Here is a 19,519-nt window from a genome sequence, read left to right as displayed (position 1 = left end):
TTTACATTTTACAGAACTGTATTTTTAAGTTTAGCCTGTTTCAATCTCCCATTTATAAATAAATGCGCATTTGACGCACTCGGATCCCCTACATGTCTTGTATTAAAACATTCCCCTTTAAACTTCAAATGTTCTCGTCTAAACAAGACTGCTTTGTCTACCTCCCAGTTTTAATTTCATTAAGGGATCGCATGAATATTTCTATTACAGCAGCAGTGAATTATGAAGCTGTGGACCTGCAGCGATCAGCAAGATTTATGGCTCTTTTTCATCACATCAGGAGAGAGTAAAATTATTATTGCACCCTGATATAGCAGGGCCTTAAACCAGGGACTCTTCTCAAAGCTGTTCATTCGCTCGGTAATTACTTTCACAATTAAGTGGAATACACATCACAATGACAAATCGAAATAGTTTATATATTAATTATCCTTGGTAAATGTGTTCATTATGAAAAGGCAATTTTACGGGACCTGTAGTGTCTCTTTTATTGCAATATTTTCGATCAGAATGGGAACTGTATTGAAATGTATATATAGCACTGCTTTTAAACACATTTGTAACTTATAATGCTTTTATCAATTTGCGGAGGATGGTTTCTTAAAATAAACGATAGACTGTTTTAAATGCATTTCGGTGTTGGTTGATAATGATATTTGCATTATATAAATAAATATTTTTTGTTTAAGGACTGAACATGAAGATAATTTCTTTTAAACGCTTTTCATGCTACCAAATCCCATTTGGCAATCGAATGGAGATTTTTATCTGTTTGCTTCAATAAGTCTGCATGCATGGCATTATCTTTTAGATGAATCACTGGACCAAACAAACTTGTTGACGGGTTGAAAGCCAGGTGTCCACAAGCGAAAACACATCGGTAGAGTACACTAATGTGATGAACGTATACACACAATTCTGTTATTGGTGTAATTTAAAATGTGCTTTAAACGAGATGACCCGCGAGTCCCCTCTCTCCTTGACACGAGCCCGTGATTGACGACGTCACCAGATGTCAGGCTAATTCAGATGAACTCATTTTGTACCTGTCATAACCAGAGCAAAGGCGTCGCTGTTTATTTAAACGAGTTATACATATTTTATAAAGCAATGTCTCTTAACATTTAATACAGTCTGGTTTGACATTCTAAAAAAAACATTCTTAAAAATAGCCATATTAAAAACATGCCAGGACCAGTTCAATGTAAACATGCTGAGAAAAAAAGTATTTTTTAAATAAGCCCTATAAGCTATAGTGGTTTGAACTTGCACATTTAGCATTGCACATTTGCCAGTGATGATTTAAAAAAATTATACACCTTTATAAATAAATATTAAAATATAATAATAATAACAGGCTAATAATAAAAATAATAATAATGGCTGTAATGTTGACTATTCTCCTACTGCTGCTGTATTCCTTAAAGTCTTAAAATCACTTAAAAATGTTTTTACATAAATAGCAACTTGATTTTATTATATAATCTGGGATGCCACGGCTGGTACCTTAATATTATTCCTTTACTCTCTTTAAATGAGTTTTCTGCATTGTTTTACATTGCGGAACAACACATTTGCCACAAACACAGATGTCAAGGTCAATTGATAGTATTTTTTTATGTAAAACTCTTTATCCTCTGTAACCCCTATCTCTATTTTTATTACATTCCTGTAAATGTTTCTCATGCTCAGCTGTAACGTTACTCACTGACTAAATATATCTTTAAAAAAAATGTTGTGTTGGGATTTTAGGTTGTGCTGTTCGAGGGTTAAGTTTGTGTTTTATCTTTGAAATGTTTTATGGAATTTAGTAAGATGCTATTTGCACTGATTAATGCTAAGATTTGGGTACACCTCCTTTAGTACAAATTAAATATAATAAACCATTTTAGAATAATTTTCATGTTTGGCATGCTTATGACAAATGTATAGGATGCATGATCACTACCTCTTTGTAGAAATTAATAAATTGTTCATTAACAAATGTATAAAGTACTGTTGACACATAATTAAAATTCAAGCCATTGTTGTAAAGTCGAAAATACCATTGTACCTAAATACAATGCCTTTGAGATTTTTTGAACAATTTAGTAATTAAACACTCTCAACAAAGAGTTATGGAGACATATAACTCATGGGAGTGACATAAATGTGTGACCCTTTTTGACATCATTCAAAATTAGAGACCTTTTGAGATGATGAGACCCCCATTTTGTATTCTGAAGCAGCTCCAGGAGACTTGCTGTAGTGGCTCGTTATCCCCTTTTCAGGTCTAAAAGGCAGAATATGATCAATCAATAACTCATAAATCCTTCTATAACATATACGAGATACTGAGTGGTTTTCAGTCTTGCTAATGCTGCCTAACATGTATCAGATGCCAAGCAATGTGTGGAAGATTACAATACTTTAATTTAGGAACATAAAAACTATTTGTAACAAAAATCAGTTAAAACTTAATGTTTTGTACTTATTTTTCTTTTTGTTCAGATGATTGTTTTTAGTTTTATGGTTAAAAATGCATTCTAAAATAAATGAAATAAAATGAGACTTTTATTCCTTAATATAATTCCAAATATGTTTTGCATTATGCACATATTAGGTATTTATACATATAAATCTTAAAATGTGCTAAGTTTATTTTCTAGAGTCGCAAAAACATCAGTTGGTATATTATTTATAAATGCTTTATATCTAAAACAAATCCACGAGTAATTGGTTTTATAAAATGCATAAGGGAGATGAAATCCAATTCAGTTTCCAGGAGCAAGGATCCTAGCGCTTCCACTGATTTCCTTTCAATTCTGGGATTCATCCAGGAAGTAATTGTGACTTTGTGCGAATTATTGACGCCACTTTTAACGAATCATTTGGTAGCAAGGGTTGTGTTATCCAATCAGAGATGACCCTGTAACCGAGTGGGCGGGCTGTTCTGTGTGTTGTGCTGTAGAGCAAGAAGCAACGATTTTGGTTTTGTTTTCGTTGTTATCCAGCCGCTGAACTCTAACGTTCGGCTGATCATTCAGTAAAAACAGGTAAACAATTTGTATTTCATGTATTCGTAAGACATATAGGTAGTAAAAGCGGTAAAACTTGAATGAAATCACTAGAAGACTCTAGAAGCGACATATGACTGAAGTTTGTTTCCCTCTGAACTAACATGTCAGAGAAGAGCGCACAATTGACAATGTTTTCATAATACCTTCTTATTTCTCGCTAAGTGGTCTCATACCCCTAATAACGCACATTTATATGTGTAAATTAAAGGTATGTTTTGAATAGTTAGAGCTAAAGACAGTTGAACTGCTGCTGAGTCATTAGCTAGCTAGTCAAAGAACCTTTAGCCAAGAGGCTAACAGAGAAGTTCATATGATTTGACTGAAAAGAAAGCACCTATACGTATAAATGGTCTTTCCCACCTAAGGTTAAAAGCACACAATTCAGAAATTGTGATGGAATATGTGCTATTAGTTACTTCGGATTTAGCAAGCTAACTAGCCTGGCTCGATGTAACAATCAATGTAGCTGTCTCTTATGAAACACATTTTTTTCTAGAACCATGTTCGACAGACTAACAGGCCCCTTTCCAATACTGAGATGTGGTGCTTGGCAGGGCAAATGTTTTACATAAATTCGTTTTGTATTCAAAAAACACATTTTGACTCGTAGTTATGACCAAATCTTAAGTTAGGTTAATAGTTTGATATTGGTGCAATAATATTTGATTTGAATTATTTAGTTTTGTTTGTTTTTGAAGTACATAGTGTGTAGTGATCTAGAAACAATATAATTAGAGATGTTTTATAATGCTGATCACCCCTGGGAAGAAGAGCCACGTTAGTTATTATTAGTAATGGCGTTGTTCCATTCACTTCCACTGAAATGTTTAGCACATATAGGTCTATCACTAGGTTTAGGCTGTATAAATTTTTTCCACCATGTCTTAACGTTAATGTTAATATTCTTTAATACCACATCCCATTGTTATTCAGACTAGTACTTGTACAGTCTGATAATACACACTCTATCACACTACGCACATCATAGTATGTGTTGTGCTTTGGTATAATTGGCAGTATTCCAGTTTCATCTCCTTTTGTTTTCTCTTTCTTGCAGTCGCAAAACTTTGTTGCAGTACACAGGTAATAGGATTGACTGCTGCTCGATGGAAATAGCATAACCATGTTCAGTTTTGAGGGAGATTTCAGGAGAACACCCAAGGTGTCCCTTGGGGGTGCAAGCAGAAAAGTAAGTTTTTGATATGCAATGCTGTCTAAATTAAACAATTTAACGACTTAATAGATTTTTCTTTAATTATGTGATACCACTTTTTCTGCTATACTGCATCATTCTTTTGAAAGTTTGAGAATTATTTTTTACTTGGAATTTGGCCTACTTGGAAATTGACATTTTTTACTATTTGTAAACTATTTGTTTGACAATTTTTTAGTATGCACAACATACCTTTGAAAAAAGTTGTTGTACTACCTTGTTGATTACTTATTTGTTAATGTCTCACATGTACTTTTTTGTACAGGAGGAAAAAGCATCACTTCTTCATCGAACACAAGAAGAAAGAAGAAAAAGGGAGGTGAGTGTCAGATATGGTGATGTAAGTGGAAGGGAAAGCCAAACTCAATATTTGCATGTCTTTCAAAGTCATGTAAATTTATGTCTTTAGTATTGCCACAGTTTTTTTTGTTACTTGTGATGGTAAAATCCCTTATGTTGAGAATTATGTGGTGACAGTTTGATAGCAACTGCAATGACAATATATATTGCATAAGGCTTGCCCTTATTATTATATTTAGTCAAATTATGCTGGCTTTGAATGATCAGCTGAAACCACAAATGTAAATGTAAAAATTGTAAACAAATAGCGTCTGGTGGTCATATAGGGCTTTACTTATCTTTGCATTTCTTTCAGGATGAAAGGAAAAGACTTAAAAATGCAATCATCATTCAGTCCTACATAAGGGGATACCAAGACCGGAAACAGCAAGTATATAGAACCACTCACTCTACAAGTGTTGTTTTAAAGACTGCATACTGTATAACTGTAAGCCTTGTAGTCAGCTGATCGACAACCGTATTATTAACGTATGATTTATTTTTTTTAGTATGCCATTCAGAGGGGCCACTTTGACCACTGTGTGTGTCAGTGCCAGTCAGGCTCTGGCCCTCAACTTGCAGATAGTGGAACTCTCAGCCAACTAGTTCGCCAGCTTCTCTTTTTTTACAGAATGAGTGAAGACACACAGAGAATGGTAAAGACGGATCACAATACTTTCTTCTTTTCCTCTTGGTTAAATAATCACAAGGGCACACATTGCCAGTGTAGAAACTTCCCTGTAATTGCACCCTTTTAAAAGAGTCAACAATATATATTTTTTCGTTCTTTCCTTTTAAAGATGCTTTATAAATGAAATTGCATAAATGCCTTAACTGTTTTAGATCTGGATGTGTCAGAGTTTGATAAAGCACCATGCACAGTTTGTCAAGTTGCTGGTGGGGCCAGAAAGACAGAGTTGTCTGTTTCAGATCAAAAGGATACTGGGACACTGTTGCAGGTACAAACTAGATTTTCTCTTCAAATATTACTTTGTGTAGTCCGTCATAGCAACTTGTAAATCTGTAAATTTTCTCAAGATGATAAAGTGATATTTTTGTTATTAGAGCAAGCTGCATATATCAGTTGCTAATGATTTTCTCTTTTTTTCTAGGCTGCTACAAGCATGTAAAGAAGACAGTCTGAATGTGGCAGTCCCGATGCGGATGCTAGAGGTCTTCTCCGCTGACACAACATACTTACCCGTTCTAGAAGATGCGAACTGTGCCACTGCTCTTATTGAGCAAATTTTGCACTATATGATTCAGAAAGGTACAGACTGTGATAAATTTGTCATGGTCTTACTAAGAGAGCAATGCATTTATTTTAAATTTTAATCCTATTTCAATACCTTTCTGTCTTGTAGGATACTACCGTTTTCTGTACATTTTAGTGAATCACAAGTTGCCATCAAGTCTGGAGTACAGTGACGCCCCCTCAATTCCACTGGCACATACACTGCTAGAACATATCCTCAAGCCTTTGCACTTTACATATGGCTCCTGCTCCCCAGATGCCAGGTACAAACTCACATGGGTGCACAGTAAGAAAAATCTAATCTGTTCACATTATTCATAGCCTTACTGTGTACACAATATGGTGTGACTTAATTTAAGCTCTGACTGAGAGGAATGTCTTTGTTATGGTCTGTATGGTGTATGCCCCCTAGTAAAAGTTTGCCCACTAACCTCTTATTGGAGACCCTTCACTTCTCCTTCCAAGGGACAGTAATTACCTCACTGCTTTGTCTACAGTGAGTCGTAAAATACAAGCAGGCCCATTGACTCAACATGTAATGTTTGCTCACCATTTACCCTTCATTCTAACACTCTGAGTGACGAACACTGCTGTTTTCTTTTCTTTTCTCCCCGAAGAACGACATGAGCGCGAGAGAAGTTGCTTGTGCATACAGTTCATGTTTGCTCTTTGTGTTTATGTCTCTCTCTTTTTTTACACTCTCAAACATACATGTAGACAGACAAACCAGCCAAAAATTGTTTCCAATTGTACATCCCCTGGAACCTTTAGGTTGAAATTAACAAACTGTATCTGTGCTTTCCTCTCTATTTTATTTTTGAACACAGTTCCTGTGTTCCTTATTGTGCTTTTCTCATCTATTAAAGTTTTGTCACCTTTGTGTCTTGGCACATAATGCAGAGATATCTTTTTTATCCTGCACTAGCTTGCACACATGCACATTATATGGCTCTGTTAGTGCTTAAGTTTATATATGGTTGTATGGTATATATGGTTGAAATGACAATAAAGCTACTTGACTTGACTAGATCCAATGGGCAGTGGAGGTCTTGTAGATGTAGACCTTAACAAGCTGCATGAGAGAGATGAACAACGAAACCTAGATTGCAATATCATGTAATGCTATATCATACATTTTAATATCAATGTTTAACATAGTGTATGTATGTAACTATTGCACTGTTGCTTAGTTTTGTTTTACTTTAAAGACAGATAATAGATCTACATCAACATGAAAGTGCATATATGGTGTCATATTTGGAAAAATAATGTACAAGGTTATTTAGTTCTAACGGAAACATAAGGCATATAACCAATGAAAAAAATCATGTTAGTTAAAATACAATTGAAGTTGCAGGTTAAACTTTTTTAATGCTCTCATTAACAGGCAATTTGTGTTTTCGGCCTTCACTGAAGAGTTCATCTCGGCGCCTTTTACTGAACAAATCTATAATTTCTTCGTGCCAGCTCTGGCAGACTCAAGACTAGCTTTCCCTTTCCAGAACTTCCTTTGGTCACTCCAGGCCACCTTAGCCTCTTCCTCCCAGGCCCAAACTCATGCTCCCTGGCTCTTTTACTTTGTACTATCGGTTGGCGAAACAGGATTGAGTAAGTATAGTGTGTAAGAAACTACACTTTAAGTTGATGTGCAAGTGTTTTTACATAATGTTTTTTGAATGATTTGTTCTAAGGCATGTATTGGGTTTTTATTACAGGTTCACTTTCAGAGGAAGGGTTGCTGTTGTACTTGAAGGCTCTACAGACTTTGTTGCCCTTGTTGCCAGTGACTGAATGCAACAGTAGAGCCGATATCAACAGTGACTCAGAAGATGAAGAAGAAATGAGCATACAGCCTCCTGCTGCACAAGTAAGCAATTTCTCTTTTACAACTGCACAAAAATATTCAGAAAATAACAAAATACACAATTATGATCTGTTTTTTCCCAAAGGATGGTAGTTGGATATCTGTGCATTACATAACAGAGGAATGTGTGCAGAAGTTGGACACCAAGCAGCAGACTAACACGTTGCTAACATTAGTGTGGAGAGACTCAGCGAGTGAAGATGTCTTCACCATGATGGCCTCCATCTGTCACACACTGATGGTGCAACACCGTATGATGGTGCCCAGAGTCAGGTAAGATTAAACACGATCCATCTTGAATACTAATAACCAAGACATTTTCTGCACTGCAACAGTATTCGGCCCAGATTCGCTGCACAGTGCCCACACAAACTCTCTTACTCCCTTATTTGAATGTAAGATGTACTTAGGGGTGGGACGGTTGTCATGACCACCGCACCACCGCGGTGGTGCAATGCCACCGCAGTGGTGAAGTGCCACCGGTGGTTGTGTGACGTCACATATCAGGTGAATGATTAAACAAAATAATAAGTAAAAATTGCAGTTTTTTTTACACGTAAAATAATAATAACAAAAGTTGTACAGTAATTTAAAGCCTAAGATACAAATTTATAACATTGTTTTATGTTAATACACAAATCTCCACTACATTACCATGTATGGCGTTTCCACTAAACTGGTGGATTTTAGCATAACTCAGCACGTTGGAGTTTAGCCATGTCACTGTGTTGTGCGTCTGCTTTAGTTTCTTTTGGTCTCCAGTGACAGTGATACATACACATCACGTTTGTCTTTTGTTGTGAAATAAAAATTTGACCAGGTTAAAGTCGCGCGCATCAGGAAGCGCATTTAGTGAAACTTTATTTTCTTTCACCATTTAAACCACCCTAACCCCCCCCATGGACCCCACCACCGCAACACCGGCGGTTGTTGTTGATGGTTCCACCGCGGTGGTAAAAATATGCCACCGTCACAGCCCTAGATGTACTGTATACCTCTAATCAATATAAAGACAGACATTAAAGGGATGGTTCACTCAAGAATAAAAATTCTGTCATCATTTACTTCCCCTCATGTTGTTATAAACCTGTATGACTGTCTTTCTTAAGATATCTTGATAAATGCTGGTAACTATACAGTTGACGGCATTAATGGAAAACAAACACTCAATGGGTACAGAAACTGTGCACTTACCAGAAAGGTCTATAGATGGCATTGAATGAAAATTGGATGCTCTTTTATTCGAGTATAAAGCAGATCTCAAATAATCATCAAACTGTCCTCCAGTCTGGAGGCAGTTTGTGTTTTTGTTGAAGAGCTGAAAGCAGTAAAATTGCATATGAAGGAGTCAGACAGTTAGCTCTTCCTGTGTTTCTTATTGATGGGTTTAGAATTGTGCGGTTTCAGTTGCTGTCAATCATTAATTAGTGTAATGAGCTCTCTTCTCAATCACCTTTGCTTGTTCGCCATGCGGACAGAATGAGAACAGGATTTCGGCAGAACGAATTAGAGAGAGGTAAAGTGATGGAAAGAGGAGACATAAAAAACAAGCATTGAAAGTGTAGAACAAGTACAGGTTTGATGAGAAGTGAGAGATGTCTGACTTGTAAAACCACAGCGTGTGCAACACTGTGTAAGTGTCAGTGCCACTCAGCAGACACAGGTAGTTAGATGTTTACACCCATGCAGTCAGTGTGTTTGATTGTATTGTGTTGGCAAAACTATACAGATGTACATGTGCTTGGACATCAGTTGAGTTTTAATGGCAAGTTGCATTGTTGTTCGGCAACCCTAAACAGTTGACCACATGTCTACATCTGATGCAGAAAAATAAGTGCCCCCTGTTAAAGGGACACTCCACTTTAAAAAAAAAAAAAATTACCATCACGCAAAAAATAACCAAAGAGTTTTGATATTTTTCCTATTTAAAACTTGACTCTTCTGTTGTTACATTATGTGCTAAGAACAACGAAAAATTTAAAGTTGTGGTTTTCTAGGCCAGTATGACTAGGAACTATACTTTCATTCTGGTGTTATAATTAAAGCTGCCGTTGGCAACTCTGGAGGATTGAGCCGTTTCCAAATGTTTACAATTTCATGTCCCTCCCCCACTACCATCGAGCAACCTCCCTTCTCGAGCTCGTCTTCGTCAACGCGGGTGCACCATTATTATTGTGAACGCATACTTAGCAAGAATACTTAATTACTTACATAACACTCCGAAATACAATAAATGGTTGATAAAGCACAATTACTAACACTCTAAAAACAAACGGTGCTATATAGCACCAAAACTGGTTCTTTGCTCGTAATCATAGAAGAACCGTTTTTAGTGCCATATAGCACCGGTGAAGCACCTGTGTTGCACCTGTGTAGAACCAAATAGGGGCCATATAGCACCACATATGGTTCTACATAGCACTATATGGTTCTACACAGGTGCTTCACTGGTGCTTCACTGGTGCTATATGGCACTAAAAACGGTTCTTCTTTTAATGTTACGAGCAAAGAACCACTTTTGGTGCTATATAGCACCATTTGTTTTCAGAGTGGAAGAAATGTGGCAAGCTCTGCATCCAGCTTGAACCCTTTAAAATCTTGTAAATTCCTCCACCTTTCAAATGCTGGTCCGATATTGATCCTAGTTTTATTACGGTCACGGTCGCTTTTTATCTTTGTTTCCTTCTTTTCATTTGTTGTTTTCCTAGCTCTGGTTGTTAACCGAGGAATCGGAAGTTTATTAGTGAAAGTTCTCTTCGCCATTACGCTGCGTTTAATCCAACACGCTTGTGAACTTCAGACGGATGCACGTGATATTGTAACGCGCGTAAAAGGGAGGGGGATCTGTGGCGCTTGCAGGTACTGTGATTGACAGGCAGATTTTACACAGCCCTGCGCTGATTGGACCAAATGAACCGGCCTGCGCTGATTGCACCAAATGAACCGGGAGCGGTGAATTTTTGCAAAACAAATAACAGTATCTAGGTGGAGCTAGAAGCGCAGGGTTTTTTCTTAAACAGTCTAATTTATGTTGTTCTATTGGAGCATAGTGTTGGTTTCAGTGAATATGGTTAAAGAAATATGATTCAAAATAGTTGCCGACCGCAGCTTTAAGGTCTTTGCTGCTGTAACATGGCTCCAGGAGGCGTAGTGATATTTTAATGGCAGGGAATTATTTTCGGGTAGTGCGTAATGTAGGAGCTGAAAAATGAGCATATTTTCAAAAAAAGTGGAATGTCCCTTTTTAGATGAACTGGAAGATCCCATCTGAGGGGCAGTTTGCAACAGATTTCAGTTTGTTGTTTGTTTTTTGTTTTTAATTTCGTCACTGAATACATGGTATATAAATCATCTATCACAATCTTTACCACTTGATAAATCCTGACCAGAATCGATGCGATATGATTCCAGCAATTTGTCTGTCCATACTGAATGCAAAAGTCAAGTTTTTGTTCTCTGTTTTCTCTCGCACTTCAGCTGAGGACACGCACACAGACACATAAAGACTTTTCCCTCTGCTTTTGTGGCTTTCATTGTGCAACCTGAAGGATTTATTATATTTTTTCTGATTTTAAATGTCTTATCAGTCTCTCCTTGTCTATGTTTGATAATAATATTCATAATGCACAGAACTTTCACACATTGCAGAAATAGAAACCGTTTCTGTCACTTGACGCAACATTGCATTACATCGCAGCCTGTTAGGATAAAAACTCAGATTAACATTGAAGAATACTTTTTATCGGCTTGTATTAGGAGGTGTTGGTGTCATTTTACCCAACCCTTACTGCAACTTCTGCAACTGTGATCAGAATTTTTGATTATTAGCGCCATTGTGATTACAGCCATTTATTGTTCTTAATTTGAAAGGTTACTACTATAGATGGTTTCAGCAGTAACAACATAAACAAGCGGCTTTCGTGGAACACACGTAACTTCCGGTAAACTGTACGAATAAATAACAACAAGAAGTCATTTTAAAGTAGTTTATTTGTATAACAAGCAAAATAAACAACACATAGATTACCTAGGAAACCAAAACATTTGTTATTTTCGACGAGGTATTTGTTCAGGAGTTCAGTTTAGCAACTAGTCAGACCATTAAACAAAGTACCGACCAGGCATGTAAGCACGTCACCGCACATGCGTCTGATGAAATCGTCTGTAGGTGATGACTGTCATTGTAAGGTGACAGTATAGTATTGTCATATAATATAGTATTGTTATAACTGTTTGTATGTACACCGCTATTGGGGCAGTACTCACAAGTGCGTTAAATCTAGGGATGAAGTGGTTATTAATTTGAATTACTTATTGTTTTCCTATGCATCCATTTCATCACCATTTTTTTTTCTCAGTTTCAAAAACTTGGTGGCATTTTTACAATTTACAGCTCTGTCCAGCGGAGAAGGCTTTTATCATAAATCCTGCCTTCACTACTTTATCATTATTGGATATCTGTACAAAATAATTAGCTGGCTTCGAAAGATTAATTATTGCAGGAGTGGATGGGATAGCTTTACAAGAGGCATAACAGCTGCCCTGATTTATAACCTTTAAAGAAGAGCCAGTGAGCATGCAAACTTAGTCTGCTTTTAAACGTTATCATATTTTACAGTGAAGAGTATGGCTGTATTTCACTCCAAACAAGGTCATTATAGTATCAAACTTGTGTTAGTGTAAATTGTGTGCCTGTTTCTTGTATGTGGAATCATCTTATTAAAGTAGGGCTGTTCCGAATACCATTTTTTGAGCTTCAAAGCTCTAGTAGAAATCAAATCGAATATTCGAAGCTTCGGAAGGAGGGGCTGAACATATTTTTCTCTTCAATAAAGGCAGGAATCTCTCTGTGTGTGTATGCGTGTGTGTCTGTCTATCTACAGTTTTATTATGTGGCGGATGTGTTGCTGCGGTGCGGACCCAAGGGAGTGTAGTGCCTTTTTTTTGTGCAATATGGACATGTGACATATAAAATTAATAAACTTTAAAAATACTACAGAACACCGCAAGCCGGAAGCGGCGTGCCTGTCAGGCGTCCTGCGAGAACAGCATTAGTGAAACAAAACACAAAAGCAATACTTTTAATAAGGTAGCCAAATATCAGGAATTAGCAGCACAGTAATTACTGACAACGTAAAGGGTAGGCCATTTAAATAAAACAACAAAAATAAATGAACGAAGTTCAACAAACTGTAATAAAACGGTAGCATACTTTCAAAATCAAGTTTATTTATTACACTTACACCATCCAATATGTTTTTTTTTCATTAGTAGAACAATGAAGAAGATAATTTGCAGAAACCCCAGTGCTCCGTCATGCAAGTCAACCGATCCGCACACTTTAACAGCTAAAGAATATATATCAAATACAAAAGTAATCCCCCATAACTGAATGGTTGAGAGAATTGTTACTACCAGCGTCATCGCTATAATTTAAAAGATTAGCTTTATCTTCATGCTAGCTTGCACTGTCTTGAGTAAACCTGTTGTCATCTGTGCTTTGCTTTTTTGTAAGTTCCCAAACTCCCTTATAGCAATGAAATACATCCACAGGTTGTGAATCAGGAACACTATAACAGTTTTTTCGTGAGGCGCACTTACGCATATATGCTTAAATGCAACTTGAATGAGGCTCAGCGGAGCGCGTCAACGGACGGCACGGGTGTTTGTACAGAAACTGTCATATGAGACCGAAGTAGTGATAAACGCAATGTGCAAATATCTATTTGTGGTTGTCAAATTTAATATTTGGGCGGTGCATGAACACATTCTTAAGAAATAAATGATTATATGGGAATGTACAACAACGCTCTCACATGATGTCACAGCAGTAGGCAGTGCAAATATAATGTCACGCCTATAATCCCTCTTACTCCAAAGTGTTACTAAACTCGATGGAAAAGCTATATGATAGGGGCTTGATGGGAGCGAATATGGGGACGCACGCCTTCGTTTACATAACTCCGTTTAGGTCCGTCTACACTGCTAAAACACGGTCTGCAGCGTTTACAAAAGTCTCTGTTTACAAGGGTCAAAAACGCTGGAATAGTCTTGATGATAAGCATAACCATAACAAAAGTAATACATTTTAAAATGAAACACATTAATGTAAACATAGTCTTAAGTTACCTTAAAGAGATTTGTTCTTATTTCACTCAAGCTCGTGTCCTCTCTGAAGTCTTTTAAGCATTAAACCCCCAGTTTCATTTATTGTCCTCACCTCATTTCCTTTGAGTTTCCTCATTTCCTTTATAGTTACTTTCCTGTCAGCTTAGAGCAACAACAAATTCGCTTTATTTTTGTAGTCATTTTTTTTTTACAATCTTAGACCTAATATATCTCTAAGCTTTATGTGTTTTCATTTCTTGGTCTTCTTATTTCCTACTATTATTTATTTTCCTATTATTGTACATTTTGGACCAGTCATTTAAATTTAACAGATATTAGGCTATGTATATTACTTTTGTATTGTCCAGTGTTTCAAGTTTTGAAATTGTTGCCAGACATTTACACAGGCATATAGCAGAGAAAGAGCTATAAACATGTACACAAAGCTGTTTTATTGTGTGATTTAAGGTGGATGAACACATTCTTAACTTAAACCCAACCTTGATCTAATTCTCTGCTTTAATTACTTCCAATGATGCTTTATTTCTTCTTTCACTCCCTCACACATAACAAGCATGCAGTGGCCACCAGAGCGATTTCTCACACGCTGGTGTGATGGCTGTTACGCTTAATGATTTGGGTGACCTAAACACAGCATGTAATTTGTGATAACAACACTGCTTCTACGGTCAAGCAATTGTGGCTGTGCTATATTGTCTCTCTGCCTGTCATTAACTTAAATGGTGCCCCCACAGGAATCACTGGTCTGTTTACGACCCTGAAGCAGACTGCTAGTTTACTAATGGAAGGTGGCTCACCTAAATAAAGTCTAATGGCTCATTTAATCTTTCCTGTGGTCGCATAAAAAACGAGCTGAGAGGTGGGCTTGAAATTCCAGCTCTCTGGTTTTCTGTTTTATGAGTCCTGTTGGAAATTTGGGAAGTTTAAGGTTTATGGGCAGGAGATGTGGCTATTTGAACATTTAGAGATGAGTGTTATTCCTCAGGAATCTCTGCGTGTTTGTGAATTGTGTTTAGTAAGTCTAGTAAGATTTAACTTTTTTTGTCTTTCAGGCTTTTGTACAGCTTGGCTTTTAATGCTCGCTTTCTGAGACACCTCTGGCATTTAATCACATCTATGAAAACTAAAATGATCACAGGGTGAGTTTTCCATGTTCTTTTTGTTTGAAATTTAACCTAAATGTGATGGGTATTATATTCAAGGCACATGACCCAAGCATCCACTTTGTTTTTCTCCCTCTTTTTGGTGTAGGTCTATGGTTCCTCTGTTGCAAGTGATGTCTCGAGGTTCTCCAATGTCTCTAGAGGATTCCAACAGGATCATTCCTCTATTCTATCTCTTCAGTTCACTCTTCAGTCATTCACTCATCTCTGTCCATGACAGCGAGTTTTTTGGCAGCACAGTGGATGGTATTATCATTTATTCTATACACTTATTCTGCTTAAAAATGGGCATCTGAGATTCACCCTCAATTTTTTTTTTAAACTTAATGTTGTCTTGAATATATAAAATTATCATTTTTTGTTCATTTATAATCAGTTTGAAAATGTTTTTTATTAATTACATGGTTTTTATTGTTTGTTTGAGCAGGTCAGAGCCAGCCATCGATGATGCCCTTCTCTTTGGCAGAGTTGGTGACTTTGTCTCGTTGTTTGCGGGATGCGTGTCTGGGCATCATCAAGCTTGCATATCCTGAGACTAAGACAGATCACAAGGAGGAGTATGTAGCAGCATTTCGAAGTGTTGGGGTGAAAACTAACAGCCAGGTGCAGCTGCGCATTCAGGCTCAACAGAAACGATGGGTCCAGCTTTTTAAGGTGATAAAATCTGCATTTACAGGCTCTGCTTTCCTAGCTGAAATTAATGCATTCACACTTGTAGTTGAAAGCGACTAAACATTACAGGTACTGAGAAGATTCTAACTAGTGTTTTTTTTCATATTGATCAGTGAGAAGATTCTAACTAGTGTTTTTTTTTCATATTGATCAGTGAGAAGATTCTAACTAGTGTTTTTTTCCATATTCATCAGTGCTAATAATATCTTTAGTGAACGATGGGCATTACTTTTAGCCCAGGCACTGTATTAGCAATGCTAACAACGTCTTTGATGGCCTAATTAGATTAGTTGACAATTAATGAGGCGAATAGTCTCAGCATCTGTTAGGGCCATCAGTGCCGATCAGCCAGGCAGGAGGAGCGCTCACTCGGGAAATTAATAGGTTGTTTGCCAAGACTAAGTGAGGTGAATAACGGCATCAGGATATTAGTCAGCTATCTTCACTATCTCTCTTTCTTCATCATACTCTTTCTCACTTCTCTGACCTACTCTTGTCCTTCCTCCTAATGTCTTTTTAGGCAGCTCTGCAGAGCTTTTTAACATTGTCTTAAAATTTTTTAGTAATGCACCCATTATAAGATTTTACCGACATGCAAAACATCTGTGATTCTCTGTGAATGTAATGTTTTTCTTTAACTTATTTAAAAAAACATTTTGAAACTAATTTTTAATGCTCTTAAAAGAATTAGCATAGGCATCAATGCAGACTTTTGTAAATTTTTATGTTTAAAACATTTTGCATTTACATTCCGTAAAACACCACAAAGTATATAATATAAAAAATGTGTTTACACGTCCACTATTGATTACATAACATATTAACGCTGTATACATAAAGGTTTACAGACTTTTGCCTAATGCAAATCTCTGTATCCTGTTTCACTCAAACACTTTGTTATGTGACAGTTCAAGGTTTGGTTTCTCTTATTCGAGAATTGCACAAAAGATGGCGGCAAACGCCTCCTGTCAGCTAAAATGACCCATTAAAGAAGTAAGAGCCCGAGAAACGCATTTCCCAAATTGAATGTGCAATTTACAGTCAGCTCTAACGCTGTTGACCCCTCACACACTAATGTTTGCCTCCAGCCATGGGCCGTCCCTCCGGATGTTTTATCACTCCTATTGTCGAGCTATCTATTTAATTGAAAGAAGTTAATTGAATGAAAATGATCAACTAAGCTTGTATTAATATTGCTAATGGAACTTTCTTCTTGGCCGTGTTTGGAAAGGGATGTCACTGCAGGAGTTTTGGAGAGACCCATTAAGGCCTGCACTTAACCTAGTGGGCTAATTAACCAATGCTTATTCATTCCACTTAGACAGGATGAGCCTTCAGATGCTCTGCCCCGCAAACCTACCCAGAACAGAGTTTTGCACTTGCCGTTATTACAATGTTTCTGGTTTTAGCATGCGGTGGTGACAGATTGATGGGTATTCTTTAGAAATTGGTTTAGAATAACAGATTCCTACATGAGTATTAAACAGAAGTGTAGATAAGTGAATTGAGATGAAGCAGACTGGCTGTGGAGATTAATTACATATTTAATAGAATAAAATAAATTGTAGTTTTCTGTTCATTTGATCTATTTTCATATCTTTTTTTGATATGTTATTCATCATTGTTCGGTATTTGTTATGAGTGAAAAAGAGTTGAAGCTTTTTTAATATGTAATATTGTCATGTTAGCGCAGGTTTAACCATTAGTATCTTACCACATTCTCGTATATTCTATTCTTTCTTTGCCCCATTTAGTCCAAATTTGACTCATGTCAGCTGCAGATTTTTGAGATGTTTATTCACTTAGCAGTACTGACTGGAGAGTGACAATTTATGTTCATCTGTGTTTAACTTTGCACCATAAATAAATTAAGCTTATAAATAACCTATTCAAAAAAAGGGAAAAAATATCCTAAATAAATTCATCCAACTGCAGATTTGTTAATGAGCAATTTTTGTGTTATGTGTTTGATATATGGATAGTGGTACTAGCTCTTTAACAACATTTTGTTTTGGATGTGTTTTTTTTTTTTTAAAGGTGATTACCAACCTTGTGAAAATGTTGAAAGCAAGAGATATTCGAAGACCATTCTGTCCTTCGGGTCATTGGCTGTCGAATGAGGTCAACATCAGGGCAGATAAGGTAAAAGTCATTTGAGAATTAAAAGAATCTGATTAAAACATGCAACAGAGGTGCTAGTTTAGGAACAGAAGGGCAAAACAGTATGATTGATTAAGGATTTAATGAACAGCAATGTGTTTGTTGGATTTATGGATATTATGCCGTAAAAATCTAGTGAAACAGATTTTAAATGTAAAAAATGTATGCACTTCATTATAAAATATAACTTTCTAAAATATTTTAACATGCACATATCTTAATACATTGAAACTTAACATTGCTAATGTGTTTTAGGTGACTCAGCTCTATGTACCTTCTGCAAGACATGTGTGGAGAACCAGGAGAATGGGGCGCATCGGACCTCTTCAGTCCACATTAGATGGTAAGACATGATACAAAAAAGAGCCACGTTTGAATTTAAATGCATGCTTCATGTTAGTTAATGGTGCAATAGTTAATGTTAACAGTTACAAAGCTTGATTTTATAAATGTTATAAATGTATTTATATGTAAATGCCAAAATTAACATGAACAAACATTAATAAATGCTATAAGGTATTGTTTGTTTATTGCAAGCTCATGTTAGCTAATGCATTAAGTAACTGATAACAAATACAACCTCATTGTCTTGCCTAGTCTAGGAGTCTGTAGTGTGAAATTAGAAAATACAAAAATACAATAGCTCCGCTTGCATAAGGCCATTTCATTACAAAACACGACAAAGACCATTTCAGAGGCTGTTAAAACTAACTAGTACCTGTGCATTTGATCATTTCCATGCCACCCTCAAGCATATGTGCTTAAAATTTCAATTTGCCAAAGGCAGGACACATCTGGCCCCTTGTTTGTCTGGACCTTTTTCATTTCCCTAAATGGACTTGTGTGGTAGTGACGAATGGCTTCTGTATTGACCATGCTACGCCATATTTCTCCACCAAGATGGCCTCTTGATGGCGAGTTTGTTGGAGAGAGAGAAAGGACTGACTAATTGAGCAGAATCATTCCACCGTGCTAGCAACGTATTAGATGAATGACACTTCTCTGCTGCTATGGCAGTTTTTTTCTGTGGTCGAAACGTTTGTAGGACGGAGTTTTAATACTAAACAAACGTCCCTGTAATGGAGGAAGTGGACAGGTGGATGGGCAATTGCTGCTGACTTAATTAAAAGTGTGTGGCAGGGAGGACATAGACTTGGATTGAGTGATCTTTAATGGGATGGTCTGTAAATACCGCATTCAGCGGCATGAAGTGGACCTCGCTCAAGGTTGTATATGTGTTTAGAATAGATGCAAATAAAGAAGGTCATCCAGACCACAGTCAATATTTCAATTAGTTGTATCATTGAGTATTAATTTAGCAAAATATTAAACCCTAACTTAGTTCACATCGAACTATTTGTAGTCTATTTAGTTGTATAGGTGTTGTGTGGGGTGTGCTGATGTAATACTGTAATGTTAAGATTTTGAAGGTTGTGTTTGTCTGGATGATGAATAGAGCCTGTTAGAGATTGACTGTCAGCACGATGGATGAAGATGAAGGCTTTATTAGCCAGATGAATTCTTTGCTTACAGAGTGAATTGCTTCTCAGTGTTGAATCCATTGTTGAATCTGTCTATATGAATAGACACGTGAATAAATTAATGAATAAATGGGGAAACAAGTGAATATTTAAATTGTTGTAGACATTTGTGCTACATTATTTT

The 19,519-nt window shown here is 36.6% G+C and overlaps 1 protein-coding gene across 1 annotated transcript in view; it reads left to right on the top strand.

The window, feature by feature from the left end:
• The first annotated feature begins 2,908 nt into the window (after positions 1-2,908).
• Positions 2,909-19,519, top strand: part of ube3c (ubiquitin protein ligase E3C) — a 31,269-nt gene continuing 14,658 nt past the window's right edge. Inside the window, exons 1-16 of the mRNA XM_065289387.1 lie at positions 2,909-3,035; positions 4,117-4,248; positions 4,538-4,591; positions 4,928-5,002; positions 5,121-5,267; positions 5,455-5,570; positions 5,724-5,881; positions 5,976-6,129; positions 7,254-7,474; positions 7,582-7,733; positions 7,816-8,003; positions 14,912-14,998; positions 15,111-15,268; positions 15,450-15,676; positions 17,732-17,836; positions 18,110-18,197. Coding sequence (XP_065145459.1) covers positions 4,183-4,248; positions 4,538-4,591; positions 4,928-5,002; positions 5,121-5,267; positions 5,455-5,570; positions 5,724-5,881; positions 5,976-6,129; positions 7,254-7,474; positions 7,582-7,733; positions 7,816-8,003; positions 14,912-14,998; positions 15,111-15,268; positions 15,450-15,676; positions 17,732-17,836; positions 18,110-18,197 — 1,996 coding nt within the window. The 5' untranslated portion in view covers positions 2,909-3,035; positions 4,117-4,182. The remainder of the gene's footprint in view (positions 3,036-4,116; positions 4,249-4,537; positions 4,592-4,927; positions 5,003-5,120; positions 5,268-5,454; positions 5,571-5,723; positions 5,882-5,975; positions 6,130-7,253; positions 7,475-7,581; positions 7,734-7,815; positions 8,004-14,911; positions 14,999-15,110; positions 15,269-15,449; positions 15,677-17,731; positions 17,837-18,109; positions 18,198-19,519) is intronic.

This window comes from Paramisgurnus dabryanus, chromosome 2 (assembly GCF_030506205.2).
Source record: "Paramisgurnus dabryanus chromosome 2, PD_genome_1.1, whole genome shotgun sequence".
NCBI lineage: Eukaryota > Metazoa > Chordata > Actinopteri > Cypriniformes > Cobitidae > Paramisgurnus > Paramisgurnus dabryanus.
This window is presented reverse-complemented; position numbering and strand designations above follow the sequence as displayed.